Source organism: Ursus americanus, chromosome 20, assembly GCF_024610735.1.
Source record: "Ursus americanus isolate L20-20 chromosome 20, mUrsAme1.1.p, whole genome shotgun sequence".
Taxonomy (NCBI): Eukaryota; Metazoa; Chordata; class Mammalia; order Carnivora; family Ursidae; genus Ursus; species Ursus americanus.
The window spans coordinates 53,191,100-53,210,902 of record NC_142146.1 but is presented as its reverse complement, the minus strand read 5'-3'; the positions used below and the strand labels follow the sequence as shown (position 1 = coordinate 53,210,902).

Below are 19,803 nucleotides of genomic sequence, written 5' to 3'. Positions count from 1 at the left end.
GCTCCATGAGGCCAAGAAGCCCCAGGACATGCCAGCTCCCTGGAGCTCTGCGCGTCCGTACCCTCCATACCAAACACAGGAGACATTCAGTATGTCTTTCCTAACTGACTAGGCCACGAAGAAAAAATAATGGCGTATGTTAAGGAGAGACTTGGCAGACATCATTGTGTGGACTATGCTTTGCTGAAAAGCCTCACATGAGCGATTTTAAAATCTAGCTCTTACTCCAAAACGAACTCAGAAAGTTTACTCTTTCAAAACTCAGAGACTTGCTACCCTTAGATCACACAAGAGCATAGTTTCTACAAAATAAAGAATGGTTAGAAGACATTCTTTAATTCACATTAAAAATTTATAGATTTATACCACGATACTAGTTGTTTTTATCCCAATAATTATAAGGAGGCTACGACTACTATTCTGGGCCAGGTCTGTCTGATTCCAGAGCCTGCTGATAGCTACCTCCCAATACAAAGTCTCGGCTGCATCACAAGGACACGTCTGGACTGGCGTCAGAGGCCACTGGGGTAATGGCTGCTGACGTTTCAGCCCAGTGTTTGAGTCTTGGTATTAGCATCACCAGCCGTAGATGGAACCCTGTGTGGTCCAGTTAGCTCTGATCCTTTCCAAAGCCACTGATGCCACCCTTAGATCTGTTCGGTTACCCCATAAATGGGTACCATGAGTCACAGGGCAGGACAGTAGAATGAGGGTGTGTGGACAAGACGCCCTGAGCAAATGAGCCGTGAGGTCTCCGCGTAGGATGTCAATGTTTATGTTTATGACACCTCCAAAGTCTCTCCTGCTCCTCTGTAAAATGAAGAGAATTGGGCCAGATGAGCTCTTTGATATTCAATAATTCTGATTTATAAAAATATAAAGGCTTCTATTTAGTGATATTGGGCCTATGGATATCATATCTGAACTTGATTCATAAGTCAAGAGACTGTTTGCTGTTATCACTTACGGTTTCTGATTTGAAAGCAATAAAACCCACACCAGCCTAAATTCACCAATTCAACAGGAGGTAGACACTGGAGCAGCACAGAGAAAGCAAGGGAGGCAGGGCAGGTCGGGAAGCAGAAGCAGGCCAGGGTCCCTCATGGGGAGGGCTTGGCAGCTGGCCTCCGAGTGAGGGCCTCCAGCTGTTCCGAGGGCCTTGCAGTGAGTGCTCTAGACCGAAAGTCCCAGGGAAGCTCTTCCACCTGCAGCAGACCCAGGGGAGGGAGAATCTGGGGCTGAGGTTCCAGGACATGAGTCAGCCACTTGCAATTACCCTTCCACCAAAATCATCCACAGCAGGGAAGGGGTAACTCCCTAACAGGAACCTAGGGGCTGTTAGGAAGGGTAACTCATGCTGGGTGCAAAGCCCAGGAACATCCACCATGGGAGGAAGAACCTAAGAATACAGGGGTCGGTGATGCCAAAATATGCTGCCCTCCAGCACGGCATCGAATGAACTTCAAGAGAGTATATAAATTGAAGAATTTACTCAAAACATTCTGGTCTAGAAAGCACAGTTTCCAATGTGATTTTATGGGTTTCGCTGAAACATTTACTTAGTAGTATCATAATCCACAATACATTGAACATGTAATTAGTAAACGAATTCTGGGAAATTTAAACAAGTCTAAGAGGAAATCACTGATCTTGTCAGCCAAGCCAGGCCACCAAAGGCAGAGAATGACTAACCGGGAAACCCTCTTCATGAGAAATCACTGAGTCATGGGGACATCCTGCTGCTGACAAAACTATGTCTGGTGCCCATTAGTAGCTTAGTTTTTAAAATTCTGATGATTCGGGCAACAAATATCGAACATCCTGACAGGTCAGTCTGCTTTCATTTTCCACGGTATTTCTCATCTGTGAAATCTCCCACACGTGTTCCAGCAACTTATCACTCATTTCACATCTTGAGCGACATTCATCCCCCAAGTCACTCACAGCTCTCTCTAGTCAACTGTAACTTACTCCCTTCTGTCTGAACTTTCATACCACTCGCAGAGCCTTCGCAATGCCACCTGAAGCCTGACTTTAAAGAAGATACTCCCAAGATGAAAAGCTGTTTCCTAAAAACAAACAAGCAAACAAACAAGCAAACAAAAGATCTGGATGTGGGTGAGCCAAATAACATTCCCAAGGACAGTGACGATCTGTGGCCGATGGGCAAGTGCGGAATTCATGCTACCCTCGGGAACCCGGGACACGCCCCTCACCCCCGTGCTCCCGATTAGAGGAGCTGTGCCCTCCGTGGGTCTGTATGCTTCTGTCTCTACCTGCCCTGCTCTTCGGTCTCACTGCTCACCCTTTCCCCACAGGGCAGCAGTGGAGTTTCCACCAAGGAGGGACCGAGGAAGGCAACCTGGTTGGCAGAGGGGCTAGGAGAACGGTCTTCAAAACACACTTAACAACCAAACACACGGTGGAATACCTGCTTAGGTTCCTGGTTCCCTTGGGATGACTTTGTGGGGAGGTAAGGGAGACTATGGAGGGACGTAGCTCTCCGCTCTCTCAAGCCGACAAGGATATATTACTTATTACCTTTGTTGACTAGGTTTAATACCTTTTTAATTGTAAAATCTAATATAAATCCAAATAAAGCCTGTAGTGTAGGTAATAATATGGTGTCCATGATCATTTCTTAGTTTTGACAAATGTGCCCACCGTTATATGAGATGTTAACACCAGGAGGAGCTGGTGAAGGAGATTCATGAACTTTCTGGACTTTGTAACTTTTCTGTAAACCTAAAGTTATTCCAAAGTAAAAAGTCATGTTTAAAAAGCAAAATGAACAGCGTTTTCTATTTTGGGGGTCTTTGACCCCAAACTTGTCTCGTTTGCTCGAAATCTGTGTTGACTTTAGAGCCAGTAGTTCTAAAGAGAAAAAAAAAACAAAACCAAAAACTTCCCAACCTCTATACTTCCAACAGCATATTATGTAGTAACAGCTGGAATTAAATCAAATCTAAATATGATTCAGCAATCTTGAAGTTTCATTAGATTCCATTTAATAACAAGAAATTTTATCAAAACTCACCTCTACTACCACCCCTTGAATTAAATGGTCTCAGATGAATTTCCAGCAGATAAAAGAACTGAGACCACATATCCTGTAGGATGCGTGTGTGTGTGTGACTGCTTAACGTAACTTTTTTGTAAAGAATTCCTCCCTTTTCATTATTCATAAGTAACAAAAAATAAATCATGATACACTTCCCTGAATCCAAATAAAAAATCAGGTTTTGAACTGCTCTGAAGATGAAAGAGAAAAGTAAATTGTAAGTAATGGGGTGCATATAAAAATTAAGTAAAACAGAATAAGGTGTATACTGTTATCTCTTTCTTCCCCCCTCTGGATATTATTGTTTCAAATTATTTTAAGCACTGAAAGGGGAAGGGGAAGCGACTCTGGCTTCAGTAAATCAGACCATTTCTGCATGAGTTTTCTTCCCTAGCATCTTGCATTTCTACTGTCTCACCAGACTCTCAGCAAAACCCTCCCACCTCACCCACCTCACCTCCACTTCAGGAAGAGTCCTTGAACCTCTCTGGGTCTCAGTTTTTTCATCTATAAAATGAAGAGATTGGGTTTGGTGTGGGATGGGAAGCTGGTAGCCCAAAGGCCATATTTTGAAGAATTGATATGCTTGTTAGCCCTACAAAATTATGTGGCTTTTTTTTAAGTTACTTGCCAAAATTTCATATTCAAGATATTTCTCATAAAATTTGGTCTTGGGCTTCTCCTGGTGTATCAGAATGCTGAAACTATATTTTGGCATGGCAACAAATCAGCCGGTGTGAAAGGACAACTGCCCCTTTATGTCTGGGACATGCTCTCCAGTTCACCACGGTTCTGCTTCCCCCTGACCCACTGCCCTCATTAGTTACCTACATGGCTCTGGAAGCATATGGGTTTGCCATCCTTGCTGTGGAATCCCTCCCAGCTCTAATATTCTGATGCCCAGTGTGATTGCTTATTAGGAAAACCGAGTTCTCATTGCCAGCACCCTGGAATTTCTGTAGGGGTCCTACTTATATGTTAGTATACACACAACGGTTATACATCGGCTTTGTTGAGAGTTTCTGTATGAAACACAAGAAAAATAAATCTAATATTGAAACCACCATACCATACCAGAGCAGGCATTCAAGAAGTTTTAAAATTACTGCTACCTAAAGTTTTTCTTCTAGGACAAGATCTGACTTGAAGGGCTATTTGGGTCAGACTGTGGGGCCACTGTAGGCTGAGTAACCACTCGAACAGGAGATCACTAGTTACATAATTCAAGTATTCAAATATAAAATCCCAGTGGTCTTCTCTCTTACTCCTTACCAATTTTAGAGTGGAAATAAAAAGGACAGAGCACTTAAGACGCAGTTGCTCATAATAAAATGTCAGACCAGGTCAAACGGACCAAAAATTATGTAAGATTGCACAAAGAAAAAAAATCGTCTGCAATTTTCATAAGTGGTATAATTTTTAGCTGCTGGTGCCATGAGGAGAAAAACAGAAGGCTAAATTGGTTTTGAAACTATTTGAAAACATGTTATTTTTATAGGAGTTGAGATTAGCCTTTAAGTTCTCTCCTGAGGAGACACTGTGCAGGTTCCCTGAGGTCCAGGCCCTTCTTATTTTAGAAATAAGTTTCACGCTACTCTTTCTTTGTGTGGGGAAAAGGGGGGTACCAGCTCTGTGCTGCTGGACTTGACATTAAAAATGCCCCAGCATTTCATAACACAGCAGCTTTTTTAGTTCTGTTTTTATTTTTTAATGCTCTAACCTCAAATCTAAATTTACAACACTGCTGGAGATCTTAGGCATTAGAAGGAAATTACCTCACTCCCTTGAAACTTTTTTAGACAGCAAAATTCTTTCCATATATGGCGAACCTAGAAGGAAGCAGAATCAAATGACGTTAGCTTAGTAGTTGCCACGGCTTACCTGTTGTTCTGTTTTGAACATGCCTACAACCTATTTGTGAGTGAGGGGACCCCGGCCCCAGCTAGCAGGCCCGGGAGAGCGTCCGTCCTCGTCTCCTCCTCACCAGCTGGTCCATGAGGGCACCTGGCCAGGTGCCCTGGTCATCAGAAGGGCCCAGAACTGAATGAGCCGCTTTCATACAGACTCTGGATTGGTTCTCTACAGACAGGGGACTTGCACACGGATGAAAGACGAAAGAGAGGCAGGCTGAGGATCACAGTGGGGGGACCCTAGAGGAGGTCGCAACGGGTGTGCACCGCTGAAGGGGCAAGACTGGGCCAGATCCGCTCGCCCGCGCTCAGGGAGGTCCCGACGGGCAATCTGCCGCCCGGAGACCCGGCTGTGAGGCTACAGGGGTTGCCCTCTGCTCTCCTCCCTTTTCCTAGCACCCTAAAACCCAGCCTCATCTGCCTGGGCAAGTGCAGCAGCACCTAGAAAAGCCCAACCCACACAGTGTCTTGTTAGATGCTTTTTATTAAAAAAAAACAAAAAAAAACAAAAAACAAAACCCAACTCTGAATAACTCAGACATTCGCTTCTACAAGAAAGATTTTTGAAGGATCAATCATCTCTGTTAGGACAAGGGCAATAAAACCCTCTTGAACTGATATATTTGCAGAAATCAGCTGCTGACTAATGCATGGCTTCTTGTAATCCATAAAAATTGAAGCTTTTAAAAAATATATATACTATGCTAACATCCCAAGGAAGAAAGATCCACAAACACTTTCAAGAGGCATAAATACAAAGGAGTGACTTTGAGAAATGGAAGGAAATAACAGAAGAAAAAAATATGAACATGATATTGCTGATGATGAAAAAAAGGTCATTCAATTACCAATAAATATAAAAAATCTGGGTGGAGAGTCAAGGGTATCAGTAGAATGTACAGATACAAGGGGCAATTATTAAGAAATCTGATATACAAAACTGGATGGAGGGAAACTGGTTAACTCTTTTGCTTCCAGTAAGCTTTGCTTTAACTTCGTATCAGTTACAGGCAGCTAAAAAATATTTTACAAGTACTTTTAAAAAACCATCAACCTGGAGCTGAACAAACACTGATTGAGTTCATTCCTATCACCTGAGTATTTTGTGGCCCTAAACCAACATCTTTCGAATTATATAAACTTTCTGGAGAAAATACCACCAAAGTAGGGAAAAATGGGAGTAACCTAAAATGACACACACATTGAAAAATAGGGCAGGTGGGGACAATAAGATGAGGTTCAGTATGTGCAGGAATGGAAACAGAGAAAGACAAGTGATAAAGACTGGTGAGAGAACATGCTTGACATAATTTAACACATATATAAGGAAAATAACATTCCCAAAGTAAAGTGGTAGCCAAAAACTCAACAAAGGAAAGAAACAAACCAAGAGCATTTGAAACAATGCAGGCTCTTACAGATCTGATGAAGCTTGGCCAAGTGACGGAGCATGGTTATTACAAGTGTCCTGGACCTGACAGGAAGAATTAGTGATGGCTCAGTTCTACACATTTAAATGGGAAACTAAGACACATCATATGGAGAACATAAAAACTCAAATATCTCTCCTTTTCCTGATGTCCACTTTTCTATTCCTTGTTCTCGCCCACATTCTGACGAAGCCTGATGTCCTAGTGGAGACTATTTCGTGGGCTGCTACTGAACTCCACAAATGCTTTTCTTTCTAGTTTTTTCTTGGTTTTGTTATTTTCCCCTTTGGGAGGCTTACAATCAACGACTCACTTAAGGCTCCTACCTGCGCTTGTGGGTGAGCTGCACAGAGATCTTCTCTCCCCTATCTTTCTGAGCCCAGGCTCGACCTCATGGCCTGACAGTCAACAGATGGACTTTATGCAAGTGACCTGCGGAAGGTGAGCCCAAACCCTCCCTGCTCCCCTCTCTGCCTCCCAGAACTCAAGCGGCTCCTTGCAAAGAGCTCAAGGGCCAGTCATCCTCTGGCCCCATGACAGGGAAGAACTGCGTGGCTCAGTGGTGGAAAGGAGGCTGGACAGACAGGAAAACGAGCAAGGATGGAAAATATCGTCGACCCAGGGAGAGAGCACTGTTCTGTTGGTAGAAATACAGTGATGAGCTGAAGTCTGCATGGAAGAAAACAATTTTATAATTGTCTGAAAATGCTGGTTTAACAAAAGAAAAAGAGAAACAAACAATAAAATAAAAACTCTGATCAAGTGCTAAGAAGTAGAATCTACTTCCAGACTCGGACAAGCCTGGGCTGAGGACGTGGGGGGAAGTTGAATGAAGGTGTTTAATCTCCATAGACCTATTTCTGCCTTTGAAAACGGTGAGGGTTTGATGAGATGACCTCTTGGATCCTTTCTATCTTTAAAATCCTATTACTTTTCTATTAAAAACGTTCAATTTCATAATTGACACTTGAATTTCTACAGAAGTTATATGCAGAGTAATCTCCTGGTCACTGACAGTATAAAGCATCATCTATCCCACCTAACAGGTCAAGGAACCAAAAGCAGTTAAGGAAAGCATTTGCAAAAGCCCTTTTTGTTAAAGTACTTGGGACTGAATCTCAAAAGTAAGAAAACAAGACCATTCATGTCTTCAGGGGCAAAAGGTCTAGGAGTAAAAACAAATTTTTATTTTTAAATGCAAATGTAATGTCACAGAGTTTAGATAAGCTTTTAAGAAAGAACCTGGAATTATGATTACTAGTGCTTGGGTAGATAAGAGACATACCCATGAAAAGATAATTGAGAATATCAATTGACACATCACTGAAAGAGCCTGGAGGCTGAGTCAGAAATTGACAGGTCTGGTCTGAGTTTTGTCAGGTCTGAGACTTCAGGTAAATCCCTAGATCTTGCTGGGCCTCAGTATTATCATCTTTAAAATGGAAACAAGGACTGCCCTGTGCACATTTTAGGTGTCAAAGGATGGAGTGTGATAACATGAAAACACTTAAAACTAGAAAGTCGTGAGTACATCCTAATGGACAGAGCAGCCTTTGCAGCTCTTAAACAAGTATCAGCATGAATTAGAAACACAGGCAAGGACGGCACGAAACATTTCAAGGTAAAAGGTTGAAGCACAGAGTACATTTAGTCACGGTAGTTTCTGGTTATGATTTAAAAAAAAAAAACAGATTTAACAATGTCATGTAGCACTCTCTAATAGGGATAAGAGAGAGGTGCACGCCGCACAAAATATTTCCACTGCTGTGCCCCGGGCTGCCAAAGCACGTGACTTATTAAACTTACAAATTTTACAGTATTTTTTTACAGTATTTTGTAGGAGTAATAAAGTCCTCTTAATTCAGTCTATAAAAATGGGAATTCCTATAATTTAAACATAGCCCAAGTAACTGCAGAAACAAGCTACTCAGCCATTCAAGCTACGTCAGTGGAATCGTTGATGGGGAAGGAGGACCTGGGCTGGAAGGCTTATGGAATAATACATTGAAAACAACCTGTAATTACTACCATTCCAGCAAGAAATGTAGGCAATTTAAGTTTGCTACTAGTTAATAGTAGCAACAAATGAAAGGACAAATTATTTTCAAGTACTTAGGAAAAAACTTCATCAGGAGAATTTGCTTTCAATTAACACATCGGTTAAAATTATTCTTATCTTCTCATTAAAAGAGGAAATGCACCTGTCACAGGCACTAAAAATAATAAAACCATAATTAAAATGTGTTGGGTCTACAACTAGAACTCTTCTTTAATTTAAAAATGGGTATTTTCGAACAACGGGTGTAACGACTGCGGTTGGGTGTAAGATGTGATCCTGGTACTCTCTCACTGTTTTAAGAGAGAGGGAAACAATCACCCCAGTCACCTGAAGAGAGATGTTTTGCAAGTCCCCGAAGACACAGATGGAACAGAGCAACCAGTGGGAGAGGAAGCCAAGGTTACACCGAGGACATGAATAATCATGGTGACAGAAGCATAAAAGGGTGCAGCTTCTTTGGAAAACAGGCAACCCCTAGAGCTGCCTACCATATGACTGAATCCTTCTACTCCTAGGTATTTACCCAAGAGAAAGGAAAGAATATGTTCCTACAAATGAATGTTCACAGCACCCTCATTAGTAATAGACAGAAACTAGAAACAACTCGAATGTCCATCAACAGGGAAATAGGGTATGTCCATAAAACGAAACACTACATAGCAACAGAAAGTAGTGAGCTATTGCTCTACCCAATAACATGGACGAATCACAAAATAATTACATGCTGAGTGAAAGAAGCCAGACAAAAACTGAGCACATATTATACATTCGACTTACGTTCATTTTAGGAAAAACAAGCTAACCTACAGTGATAGAAATAAGACCAGTGGTTGCCAAGGGACAGGATGGGGAGATTGCAAAGGGGTGTGTGGATACTTTTTGGGGCGCAAGATATGTTCATGATCTTAATTTTGGTGACAGTTTCACAAGCGTACACGTGTGTCAAAACCGATCAGATTGCACACTGCAAAGGTGTGCAGTGGATTGTCAACTCTACCTCAACAGTTAATTTTTTTTGTTAAAGAATCAAAAGTGGGAAAAGAGGGAGAAAGGAGAGGGTGAGTTTCCATAGACGTAATAGGCTCAACTTGGAGGACCACAGACCCTGAGGAGAGAAAACCTCACAGAAAGATGATTGAGAGAAAGAGATGAAATAATTGTCCATTTAGGAAGAGGGGTACCTTGAGGCAATGGGTGCCCCCACCCTACTTGGCCATGTGGAGGGGAGCCCTTAAGTAGGGAGAAGAGTGATCTGGAGACAAAGTAAGATCCAGGAGAAGCACATGAAAAGAAAGCGGACTGTTTGGGTCTGCGCTGAGAAGAGGGAAACTGGGTTTCCCTAGGATTGCCCAAGCTAGTTTACCAGTCATAGTGGGCAGGGAAATGAGAATTTAGGGTGAATACAAATATCAGGAAGCAGGTCTCTGTTAAACTTGCCACAGCTGGTTCTAGATCTGACATCAAAAGCACCAATCCCCAGTATCTTTCTTTACTCCGTAACTGTGTGTGGCCCTTGATGTGTGATGAAGGCCCAGGGCAGGACTGTGAGAAACAGGTGGATACCAGAGGAACAGGGGCTGGCCAGCCGGGAGGGGGTGCTTCTGGGAATAGTTCTGGTTGCTGGGTTGAAGGGCTCCCCCTCCTCATGTGTATGTGTTGGGCATTTGTGCCAAGCAGGAGGGAGCTACTGGGATAAGGCAGTGAAAAAAAGAAATCTTGCTGCCCTCAAGGCTCCATCAAGGAGGAGGCTGGGCCACCTGAGGCCAGGCAAGTTTGTCAAGCAGGACAGCAGGATGGAAGGTCACCAAAGTGTTCCTTCAGGACATCCTCTGGCACCTCAGAGCCCTGACTCCAAAGACAGTTCCTGGCATCATTCAAGCCCATCCTCTTCGGCTGACACTAAGGGAGAGATTAGCTGCTTAAATATTTTCACAAAAACAAAAGGTCAGCCCTAAGATTTAAATCCCACCTAAATGTCGTATGTTTTTAAATTTGCCTCTAAATTTTCCCTAGGTTAGGAATGGCTGATGGTCAACACAATTTTGAGATCTCATCCTTCCTTTTGAGGTCTTGCTGCAGCCATCATTCCATCAAAACAAACCGAAACTAAACCATGCCTGTGAGAAGAGACACAGAAATAATGAGATTTTGATTATTTCTTAATTTACTTAAGTCCTTAATATTTACCAGGAAAGCATAAGAGGGGACTTGTCATTAGGAAACCTAGGGAGGTGGGAGCCTCTTTCCTTCTCTTTTACTTCAAATTGTTTTTAGTCTTAAAATAAGAAAAAAAAAAAAAACTTAGTCTTGTGTAAGAAGAAAGCTTTCTCTTGGTTACTTCGTGGGCCCTTAAGCAAATCACTTAACTTCAATGGGCCTCAATTTTCTCAGCTGTTAGATGAGGGGGTTGGCTTAACTCTGGGGCATGTGGGCCTAATAAACCATTCATTCATTCATTGAGAACCTACTGAACCATTCATTCATTGAGAACCTACTGAACCAGGCACGATCACAGGCACTAGGCTACAGCAATTAAAAGAGAAGCAAGAGCTCTATACTACAACTTGATTCTAGAGAGACCAAACTGAAGGGGAACCAAACAAGATAATGTCAGGTAGTGATAAGCACTAAGAAAATACACCGGAATGCCTTACTTTGGGAGAAGGTGGTCAGGGCTGTGAGAGCTGAGTAGCCTGGAAGGATGGGAAGGAACTGGCTACTTGATTCCCAATAGAGGCAACCCTACTGGGGGTTTTCTGCCAGGTGGGAAAAGCTTATTTGGTTCTTTTCATAGGTAAAGGAAACTATACCCCTCTTTTTCATTTTATATCTTTCCTCCCAGTAATCTGTATTAATTCCATTTATATACACTTTTTATTTTCATTTTTACTTTTTTAAAGATTATTTATTTATTTGACAGAGAGAGTGAGAGAGAGGGAGGACAAACACAGGGAGCAGCAGAGGGAGAGGGAGAAGCAGGCTCCCCCCCTCAGCAGGGAGCAGGATGTGGGGCTGGATCCCAGGATCCTGGGAACTACCTGAGCCAAGGCAGACTCTTAACTGACTCTTAACCAACTGAGCCACCCGGGTGCCCCATATACACAACTTTTTAAAGAGGAGCCAAATTATTTGATTTGAACAACTTCTTCTAGATAGGCTTTCTTTTCTATAGGACTCCTTTATTATCGTCAAGTTCTGTCCTCATAGTTATAAATTCTCCCACTTATTCCAGGCAGGAGTAAACAGGATTTAAGTCAGTGTAATTTTTCAAATTTTATGATAACCCACAATGAGAAATGTTTTACATCATGACCCAGTGTATAAAACCAAAAGTTTTTAAAACCAAGCTTATTGTAACTACCTGCAATGGATAGCAGTATATTCTATTTTATTTCATTTCTTTTTTAAATGCTAGATGATTTCATCGATAACTTACAGTACAAAAAACACTATTCTAAACCGACACTGGCTAGTAATTTTGTTATTAACAAGCCAAAAAATGGTAAAATTGATTAAACAACCTCAAAGGCTCTCCCCTCTCCCTTTTCTCTGTATACACACTTGCTTTAAAGAAATGGGTTCCAAATTTCTCTGTGTAACTTGTGGAGGAAATGTCCAAGGGGACATTTTCAGGGGGACTGGGGTGGAGGGAGGGCAGCCCAAATATGCAAATTGCTCAACAGGTGAGGAGACACCTTTGGTTTCCAAGATTGCCCACGAAGGAAAGATTCATGATGTCTTCACAATAACAATGAGGCTGTGGGTGTATGTGTGTTGGGGGAAGGGACACGGTTAAGTAATTCTTTAAATTTTAAGTTCCTAGAGGGGAGTCAGTCTGCACCCTTACCTTTCCTCACCATAATTCAAGTCTCACATGGACAGACACATAACCGCAGCTCGGAGAATCAGACCTTGCATTTAGCACATAACACACAGGTGCTCGGTCACATTTTTTTTAAATAACTTTTAATAACGGAGCTCACTGTCATCATCAAATCCTAACTTCGCGTGTACACCAATTACTATATTCTCCTGGCATGTAAAAATGTCATGCAATAGTAAATGAAATGTGTTTATCTTCAAGTCATTGTTTAAGTCCAAGGAGCTTAATCACGTATTTTTCTCAAGCACTAAGTGGGAAAGGGATGTTTTCCATTGCAAGGTATTAGAGAGAGGATTGGCTGGAATGGAAAGATTCCACGTCTGCTAGTGGCCATGGTAAACAGGTGGGATTAAAATGAGTGTGTTAATTTAATAGGTAGTTTCTCAAGGGACACTAACCAGTGGGCTCTGTCAGCCAAGAGCTCTGTCTGATAGAAACTGTGCCAATTTCTCTGGGAACCGCGGTTACTGTCCTCACCCCCCAAAGTCAGAAGTGCATGCACCCAATTTCCAGTAGCCCAGGGCGCTGGAGCCGAAAAATTACACCTGCAAGCCAGCCTTCTCCCACACTGCTGCACGGCTGCCACACACAGAAAGCAGCGCAGTGCAACTGTGTGCCCTTCGGCCCCATTTAGGGACATCATTAACGATTTCAAATTACAACTGTTGCTTTATCTCACAACAGTGATAAACAGCGGAGCTACATTCATGATGTTTTTCTTTTAAGTCATTTACTCGCTCCCCTCTCAGGGGCAAGAAAGATGTTGAGACAAGTGCGAACCTGCCAGAGCGTCTTATTATAGATGCAGCCCTGCTTCTCTCGCTCTCTGTTCCACTTCAGCACCCCTCCCTCTCGGGGTTTCCTGAACCGAAGCAGCAGCCTCCGGTAAGGAACTGCAAGGGGCTCCTTTTCAAAACAAGGAGGGATTCACCAGAAAGGCTGAGACGACAGAGGCAACAACCACTCCCTCATCCTAGCAGGTCGTCACCCCACTCCCCAGGTCAAGAACGGGTCGGCCTTCAGAAAGGAACAAAGTCTTAGAGGAGGGCCGTCACCCATTCAAATTCAGGAGCATCCGCTTAAACGCGAGATGTGACAAACCCTGCTGCCATACCGGAGGTGTGGGCAGGCGAATGTGAGCGTGTGCACGGGGACAGCCTATATATAGTCGAGACAGGAGTGGTAACGAAGGGAGACCCACCACGGTCGACAAAGCCACAACTATGACGACTTGAAATACCACCCGCAGGGCACTGGCTTCGGTGCCAAGATCTCCCCGGATTTATTTTCAGGCAAGTGACTCACAACCTCGTCTCCATAAGTAATTCCATTAAAATGAGTCGCCGGTTCCACTAACCCGACTTTCCGCTGCCCTCTGGCCGCCCCTCCCTCCTCTCCGCCCAGCGGGCAAACCCAGACAGCTCCCAGACTGAGCAACCGTACCCCAGGGGAGCAGAAGGCAGGCTCTTAGGCCCGGCCCCCACCCTCGGGGAAGGATGAATGGGGCCGGAGGCGGGTGGGAGCGCCAGGAGGGAGCGTGCAGGCGGTGCGCGGGGTGTGTACGCGTGTGTGCGCGCGTGGGCACGCACCCCGGCCAACTTACGGAGGTGGAGTTGGTCCTTGCTTGGCCCTGGTTCCGCACCTCCTGCTCCCGGAACTGCAGTCCAGCCAGATGCTTCTCCAGTGCCTCCCAGTCCATAGGGGGCACCGGGGGCTCCTCCGGGACGCACGTCCCGCCGTCGGTGGGCTGAAGGCAGAGGACCCCAGCTGCCGGGCCCCGGCCGCCGCGTCGGCCCCGCGTCGGCTGGGGCTTCTGGACCGCCCGGCGGGAGCCCCGTGAACCGCTGGGCCGGCCGGCCACCACCACCACGTTGCCATTGTGCCTGAGGTCCTGGGGGTCGTGCGGGTGGAGGTTGCCGTTGGGCACGGGAGGCGGCATGACAGTGGTGGCGCCCTTGCCCCCGCCGCCGCGGGTCCTGGCGCTCACGTCCCCCGGCTCCCGGGCCGGACAGCGGTCATCCCGGTACCCCCGTTCGTCGCGCTCGTCTTCCTCTTCCTCCTCCTCCCCGTCCTCCTCCGGCGCCCACTCATCAATCACCTTCTTCTGGTAGACCGGGAAGGGCTCCTCATAGTCCTCCAGGGCAGACACCAAGTCCAGACTGCCCCCCGGCGACGACGAGGATTTGCACTCGGAGCAAGGGGTCACTTTGGTGGAGTTGGACTGCGAACTGGCGCGGCTGCTGCTGCTGCTGCTGCCGGCGTCACTGCCTAGATCCATCCCATCCTCTCGGTAATCCTGGGGGAGGAGGAGGGGAGGAGGCAGAGAGTGAGCTGCCGGGCCGAGCATGCTCCGGCCCCCGGCCGCCCGCCGCCAGCACCCCGGCCCAGTGCCCCGCGCCCGCCTAGCCGGAGATGCGCCCCCCAAGGAGGCCTGGGAACCGGAGCCGGCACCAGCCTGAGGCTTCCCTTAGCCCACCCCCCCTCACCATACTTCCTCTCAGTAACTAACCCTCAAATTAGCAAAGGGGGTGCCCAGCCATCAGCGCGGACACTTTCCATAAGAGGGGCCCCGGGGCGCGCATGGACTTTGTTGTAACCATTTTGCGCCGGGCGCGCCCCTGCACCCCGCCCCAAGAATTCTCCGAGAACCAGACACTTTCCCAGGGAATTATAATTCCCTGGGGGCGGGACCGAGAAGAGGGTGGGCGGCTACTGAATTCGCACCTCATTCCGGGCGCCGAGACCACCCCCACCCGGCCCCGCCTCGCCCCGCCCCCGCCGGTGGCGGGGAGCAGGGCTCTGCTGTCGAGCTGAGCTTTACTTTCTAAGGAACCGCAGGCAGCTCGGAGGTCTCACTCCCGCCTCCGCGCCTCCCTGACCGGCCCCTCCTCGGCTCGCCGGAAGGCTTGGGGTGGGCGGCGCTCTCAGCTTGTGCCGGAGAAGATGGCTCTCGCCGCCCCCAAAGGTGTGCGGGGCCGGGGCGCGGCGGCAGTAGCTGCAGGCGCCGCCGCCGCCCTGGGGGAGGGAGGACGCGCCCTCCCGGCGGCGGAGCCGGTCCCGCCACCGAGCATGCCCAGAGGCTGCCGGGCGCGGCGTAGTCCGCTCTCCCGGTTTTCGCGGCAGCAGGCTGGGGCGGGAGGCCGGGCGGGGATGGGGTTGGAAAGGTCGGGAAAAGGCCGAGGGAAGGGGGCACGGGGCGTTAGGGATGTCGACCCGGCCAATTAACAGGGGCGGCCCCTGGGGAGGGGTGGTGGATTTTAACCCGCAGACGCACTAATATTTTCTGGGCGCGTCTCAAGCCCTCTTTCCGGGGCTCGTTATCCACCCTAAGCCTCCCTGTACCCCAAAGCGGGCGTGGCGCATCCTAACCCACGCGGAAGTCCCCGAGTGATCCGGTGAAGGACCTCCCCCCACACACACGCGCACAGACACTAGCCCATGTGGGAGCCCGAAGTGACGTGTGCTCAGTGGTCATGCACCATCATTTCCCTTCCACCTTCCTCGGCCACTTCCTCTCCCTCCACCGCCCAGCTCCAGTCGCCTTGCTGGCTCCTCTTCCAAGTTCAGGCTGTGGGCGGAACCTGTTGCTTTAGCTCACGCTTCCTTCCCCCTCCCGGCCGCACGCTGAGGATGACCTCAGAGAGGTGTGTGTATGGGGAATGGAGGGGTTAAGTGTAAGATGGAACTGATAACCTGGAATTTTGGAGGAGGATCTGTTCCAAAGGTTCAGGCGAACCTCTAAGGGCCCCTTTGGCCACCTCCTTAAAGGAGACCTTAAAGGAGGGGAAGAGGTGGGTATCCGGTGACCTGCTCCTGGCACGTGCACTGGCTCTACGCCCTCAAATTTTCTGGAAACCGAGTCAAAGAAACATATGCTGGCGTTTTCAGAATACACACTGGTTCCCTGAGTTTGGCAGCTCGTCTAATTAGGAACAAGGTTCGACGAAGTGAAAGATACCAACACTTGAAAAACACAGATGGGTCATAGAACACCTTTTCAGGATTAAGAATTTCCTGTGAACCACCCAGTTCTGACTTGTAAGAACTGGTAAACTAAAGAAATGCCCTCTTCTCTCTGCTCATGAAAAGCAACACTTGGAACTTAAATGTTCTCTCACACAGGCACAAAACTCTGAGGTGATTGATGTGGGAACTAGTTGGGGGAGGGGAAATCCTTTCACATTGTATGCTTGTATCAAATAACCATGGCACACGCTCTAAATATTTACAATTTTATATGTCAATTATACCTCAATAAAGCTAAAAAATTTCAAAAAGACAAAAAAACCAAAATCAAAAACCAGCACTTAATTTTACAACAGAGTGGGGAGAGCCAGTTTCCCTGAACTTCCAGATTTGGGCTGTTACTAATTATTCCTAGTAAATTCAAGCCTGGATCAGGCCACTGCCCTGGCATTGCACCCTCCAGATGGAGGAACAGGGGAATGCTTGGAATTCTTTAGCAGGGAGTGGCTGCCACCCTGACATTTCTTCTAGGTCCTAATTGGGACTTGGTGCAGGACCCTCTGTTTAAGTGACTTCAGTGAAGTGTGACTCTTTCCTGTCCTAGGTAGGCCTGAGCTGGGAAGATAAAGTAATCTTTTAACTTGTCTGGAAGCAGCAATCCTATGAATACAGGGAAAGGGGCCATTGGTCTGGCCCCTTGACAGCTCTTCTGTAAAACAGGGCTGATTATAATTTAAAATGTCTTTTATGGTAACATCTGTAAACAGCCTGCCTTGTGCTCCAAATATGGTTCGATTTTGAGGTTGCTGTGAAGCACTGGGTCAGCTGGCTGCCCCCCTGTGGGATGGAGGTGATCCTGAGAGTGTTCAGAGATGTGGGTAGGAAACCTTGTGTGTTGGGCACTAGATAGCTGCTTTTCAAATCACTCTGTGACTTGGCAAGGTTTGGGTCAGGAAGAGCTCCTTGCTCTGTGGCAGGACACGGGCAGACAGATAAGTACTGGTCAGCTGGGGATGATGAAGAAGAGCTGTGGTCTCAGTCCCGATTTTGAAACATTAGGACCTCCTTAGCCACCCACCCAGACTCCCGCCTGGGCTCCGACTCATCCCCCTGCTGCCCAGATGGTCTGTGTTCGGGGAATGCAAAATAAGGCCTTAGAAAAACATTTGGCAAGGTAAATCCACGGCCAAAAATGCATGGCATTTCAAAGCCAAACAGAAACCTCTTTGAATTATATGTCCTTTTAAATTATTTTCTGACCAGATATTCTGGATCAGATGGGAAAGTACCAGGTTTCCTTTTTTTCTTTCCTTTTCATGCAAGGTGCCTGGCTAGCCCAGTTTCCATGCTGTTTCCAGCTTTCCATCTCCTGCCAAGAACTGTCCCATTTTGGAACAGGAGGCCCTGCCAATTCCTAGGCCGGCGACAGTCTACAGATATGTCCAGCAGGATGGAGAGATGATTTGGAAAGTGATTGAAAGGCGCTGTCTTCCTGTTTATAGGACTGTTTTCTCAGGTTAGAAGCTTGGGGCTTATAGACTTAGATTTGTGCCCTGCAGTCTTTGTACATTAGACATTAGAGATGTGAGTCAAGTGGGTGTCACCAGCACCTTCTGCCATCAATCACCAAGTCCTGTCCCTCTCGAATACTCACTGCTCCCACCCCAGTCTAGACCACTCTGTACTGAAATTACTGAACGGTCTTCCTACTACCTGTGCCCATTGTCTGCAGGCAGCCAGAGTGCCTTTCTGAAATGCAAATCTGAGCCAGTCTCTCCTGGCTTTCTCAAAACCTCCTCATTGCTCCTAAAGGAACTGCTTCCTGTCCGACCTCCCCCACCTTCTTTTGGCAAATTTCTCATTATCCTTTAAGTCTAGGCTTAAATGTCACTTCCTTCTGGAAGGCTTCCTGATTCTCTATGCCCCCCAAAAGGGATCAGGTATGTTGCCCATGTTCCTGAGACACTCACCGCACTCATTACACACGCTGTATTGAGGTTGCTGCTTAATCTCTGCTAGACTCAAGAAAACCATTTTATGTCAAGACCCAGGCCCCACATACATATAAAAATATGTGAAAGTTTCCTAAAACCCTTGTTTTGTAAAATCCTATCCTAATTCATTAAAAACAAAATCGGCCCACACGTCACCATTGACTTTTTAACCCTTAAATCGATCAGGGCTCCTACTGTGAAAAAATACTCTAAATTCTGTGACAGGAGGAGCTATTTCTATTTTGTTCACGGTAACTGGAATGGACTAGAAGCTTCGTCCGTATTTGTTGCTGGAATTATTAATAATAACACTGAATTCATTTAATTCTCCAAAACTCTTATGAAGAAACTAGTATCCCCATTTATAGGTATGGATGCTGAAAATAGTAAGGCTCAGTAAGTTGCCTAATGTCTAAAAGCGGGAAAGCTAGGATTTGGACCCACGTAGCTTGGCTTCAGAATCTTGGCTCTTAGTCACTCAGTGAAAGGCTCCATGCCCTTCGGCCTGTATGCATATGGATCGATTTACCAAGCAAAGTGCCAGGAAGGGTCTCCTTCTAGCAACTGCAAAGGAGTCCTCAGTCTCCTGCCCTGCAGAGGCTCCTTGGGCAGTATTTATGTCTGTGCGGAGCAGAAGGCAGCTGGCAAGAGCAGCTGCTCTCGTCTGCTCACATGCGCCCCACCTCCTCGCCTGTCACCAAGTTCAGCAATGTGCAGCAAGTTGGGAGCCTTCCTCGTGTAAAGGCAGAGCACAGACACCTCAGAAAAGGAAATTTCACATCGTTATGAGCTACATGCTTTAAGTTCCCCCCGAAACAAATCCTTTAAGAAGGTAGCCATCATAAGATTGGGATTTTCATTTTTGTCTTGAATAGAAAACCAGAATAATACTCAAAGGGTAGGGATGAGAGCATGTTTCTCAGAGGCCAGTGCTATTTATAGAATTTTAATCTGTCAGGGCAACATGTGAGAAAAGACATGACTGAACTATTTAAATCATAAGGAGTGTAGATAGCTGGGAGAAAGGTTTATTTACAAAATTTCCAGACTGATTCAGAAATGATTGCCCCTCACGCTGAACCTTCTCTAAGTTGTGGCATTTAGAGTAATAAAGAAATAGCTGGCAAAGAGGTTGTATTTCATCTTTATTACATGAATTACATGCAAGTCACATGCAGTACACAGATGCTCTCCCATTTCATCACCTGAATTTAACTACACGGGAATATTTAACAGCACCGTGGGGCCAAGTGTCCTGGATATAGAACATCTGGGCTTAGTTTCCAGCCTGGTCTCTAACCAACTTTGGGACCTCAGTTTCCTGACGATGGGGCTAGACAGCACGACCCCGGTGTTAAGCAAATAGGAAGATTTAATTGAACAAATGAATAAGTGAATGAATGAACACACTTCTTCTACCCTAAAGACCCTTAGGATTTCATCCTAGATACTACGGGAAATATGGTATAGAAATATCTCTCAATGGTTTCATCACCTTCC

The 19,803-nt window shown here is 46.2% G+C and overlaps 1 protein-coding gene across 5 annotated transcripts in view; it reads right to left on the bottom strand.

Annotated features, from left to right (window-relative positions):
- SCHIP1 (schwannomin interacting protein 1) overlaps positions 1–19,803 on the bottom strand; it is a 144,063-nt gene that overhangs the window by 103,021 nt on the left and 21,239 nt on the right. The window contains exons 1-3 of one of the 5 annotated variants that reach the window (XM_087870316.1): positions 15,165–15,310; positions 13,947–14,639; positions 4,837–4,890 (exon numbers count right to left, since the gene is read on the bottom strand). In XM_087870316.1, coding sequence (XP_087726442.1) covers positions 4,837–4,890; positions 13,947–14,621 — 729 coding nt within the window. In that variant the 5' untranslated portion in view covers positions 14,622–14,639; positions 15,165–15,310. Of the gene's footprint in view, positions 1–4,836; positions 4,891–13,946; positions 14,640–14,852; positions 15,008–15,164; positions 15,311–19,803 lie in introns of those variants that run through there. The other 4 variants (XM_087870314.1, XM_087870315.1, XM_087870313.1 and 1 more) reach the window with 4 other exon arrangements.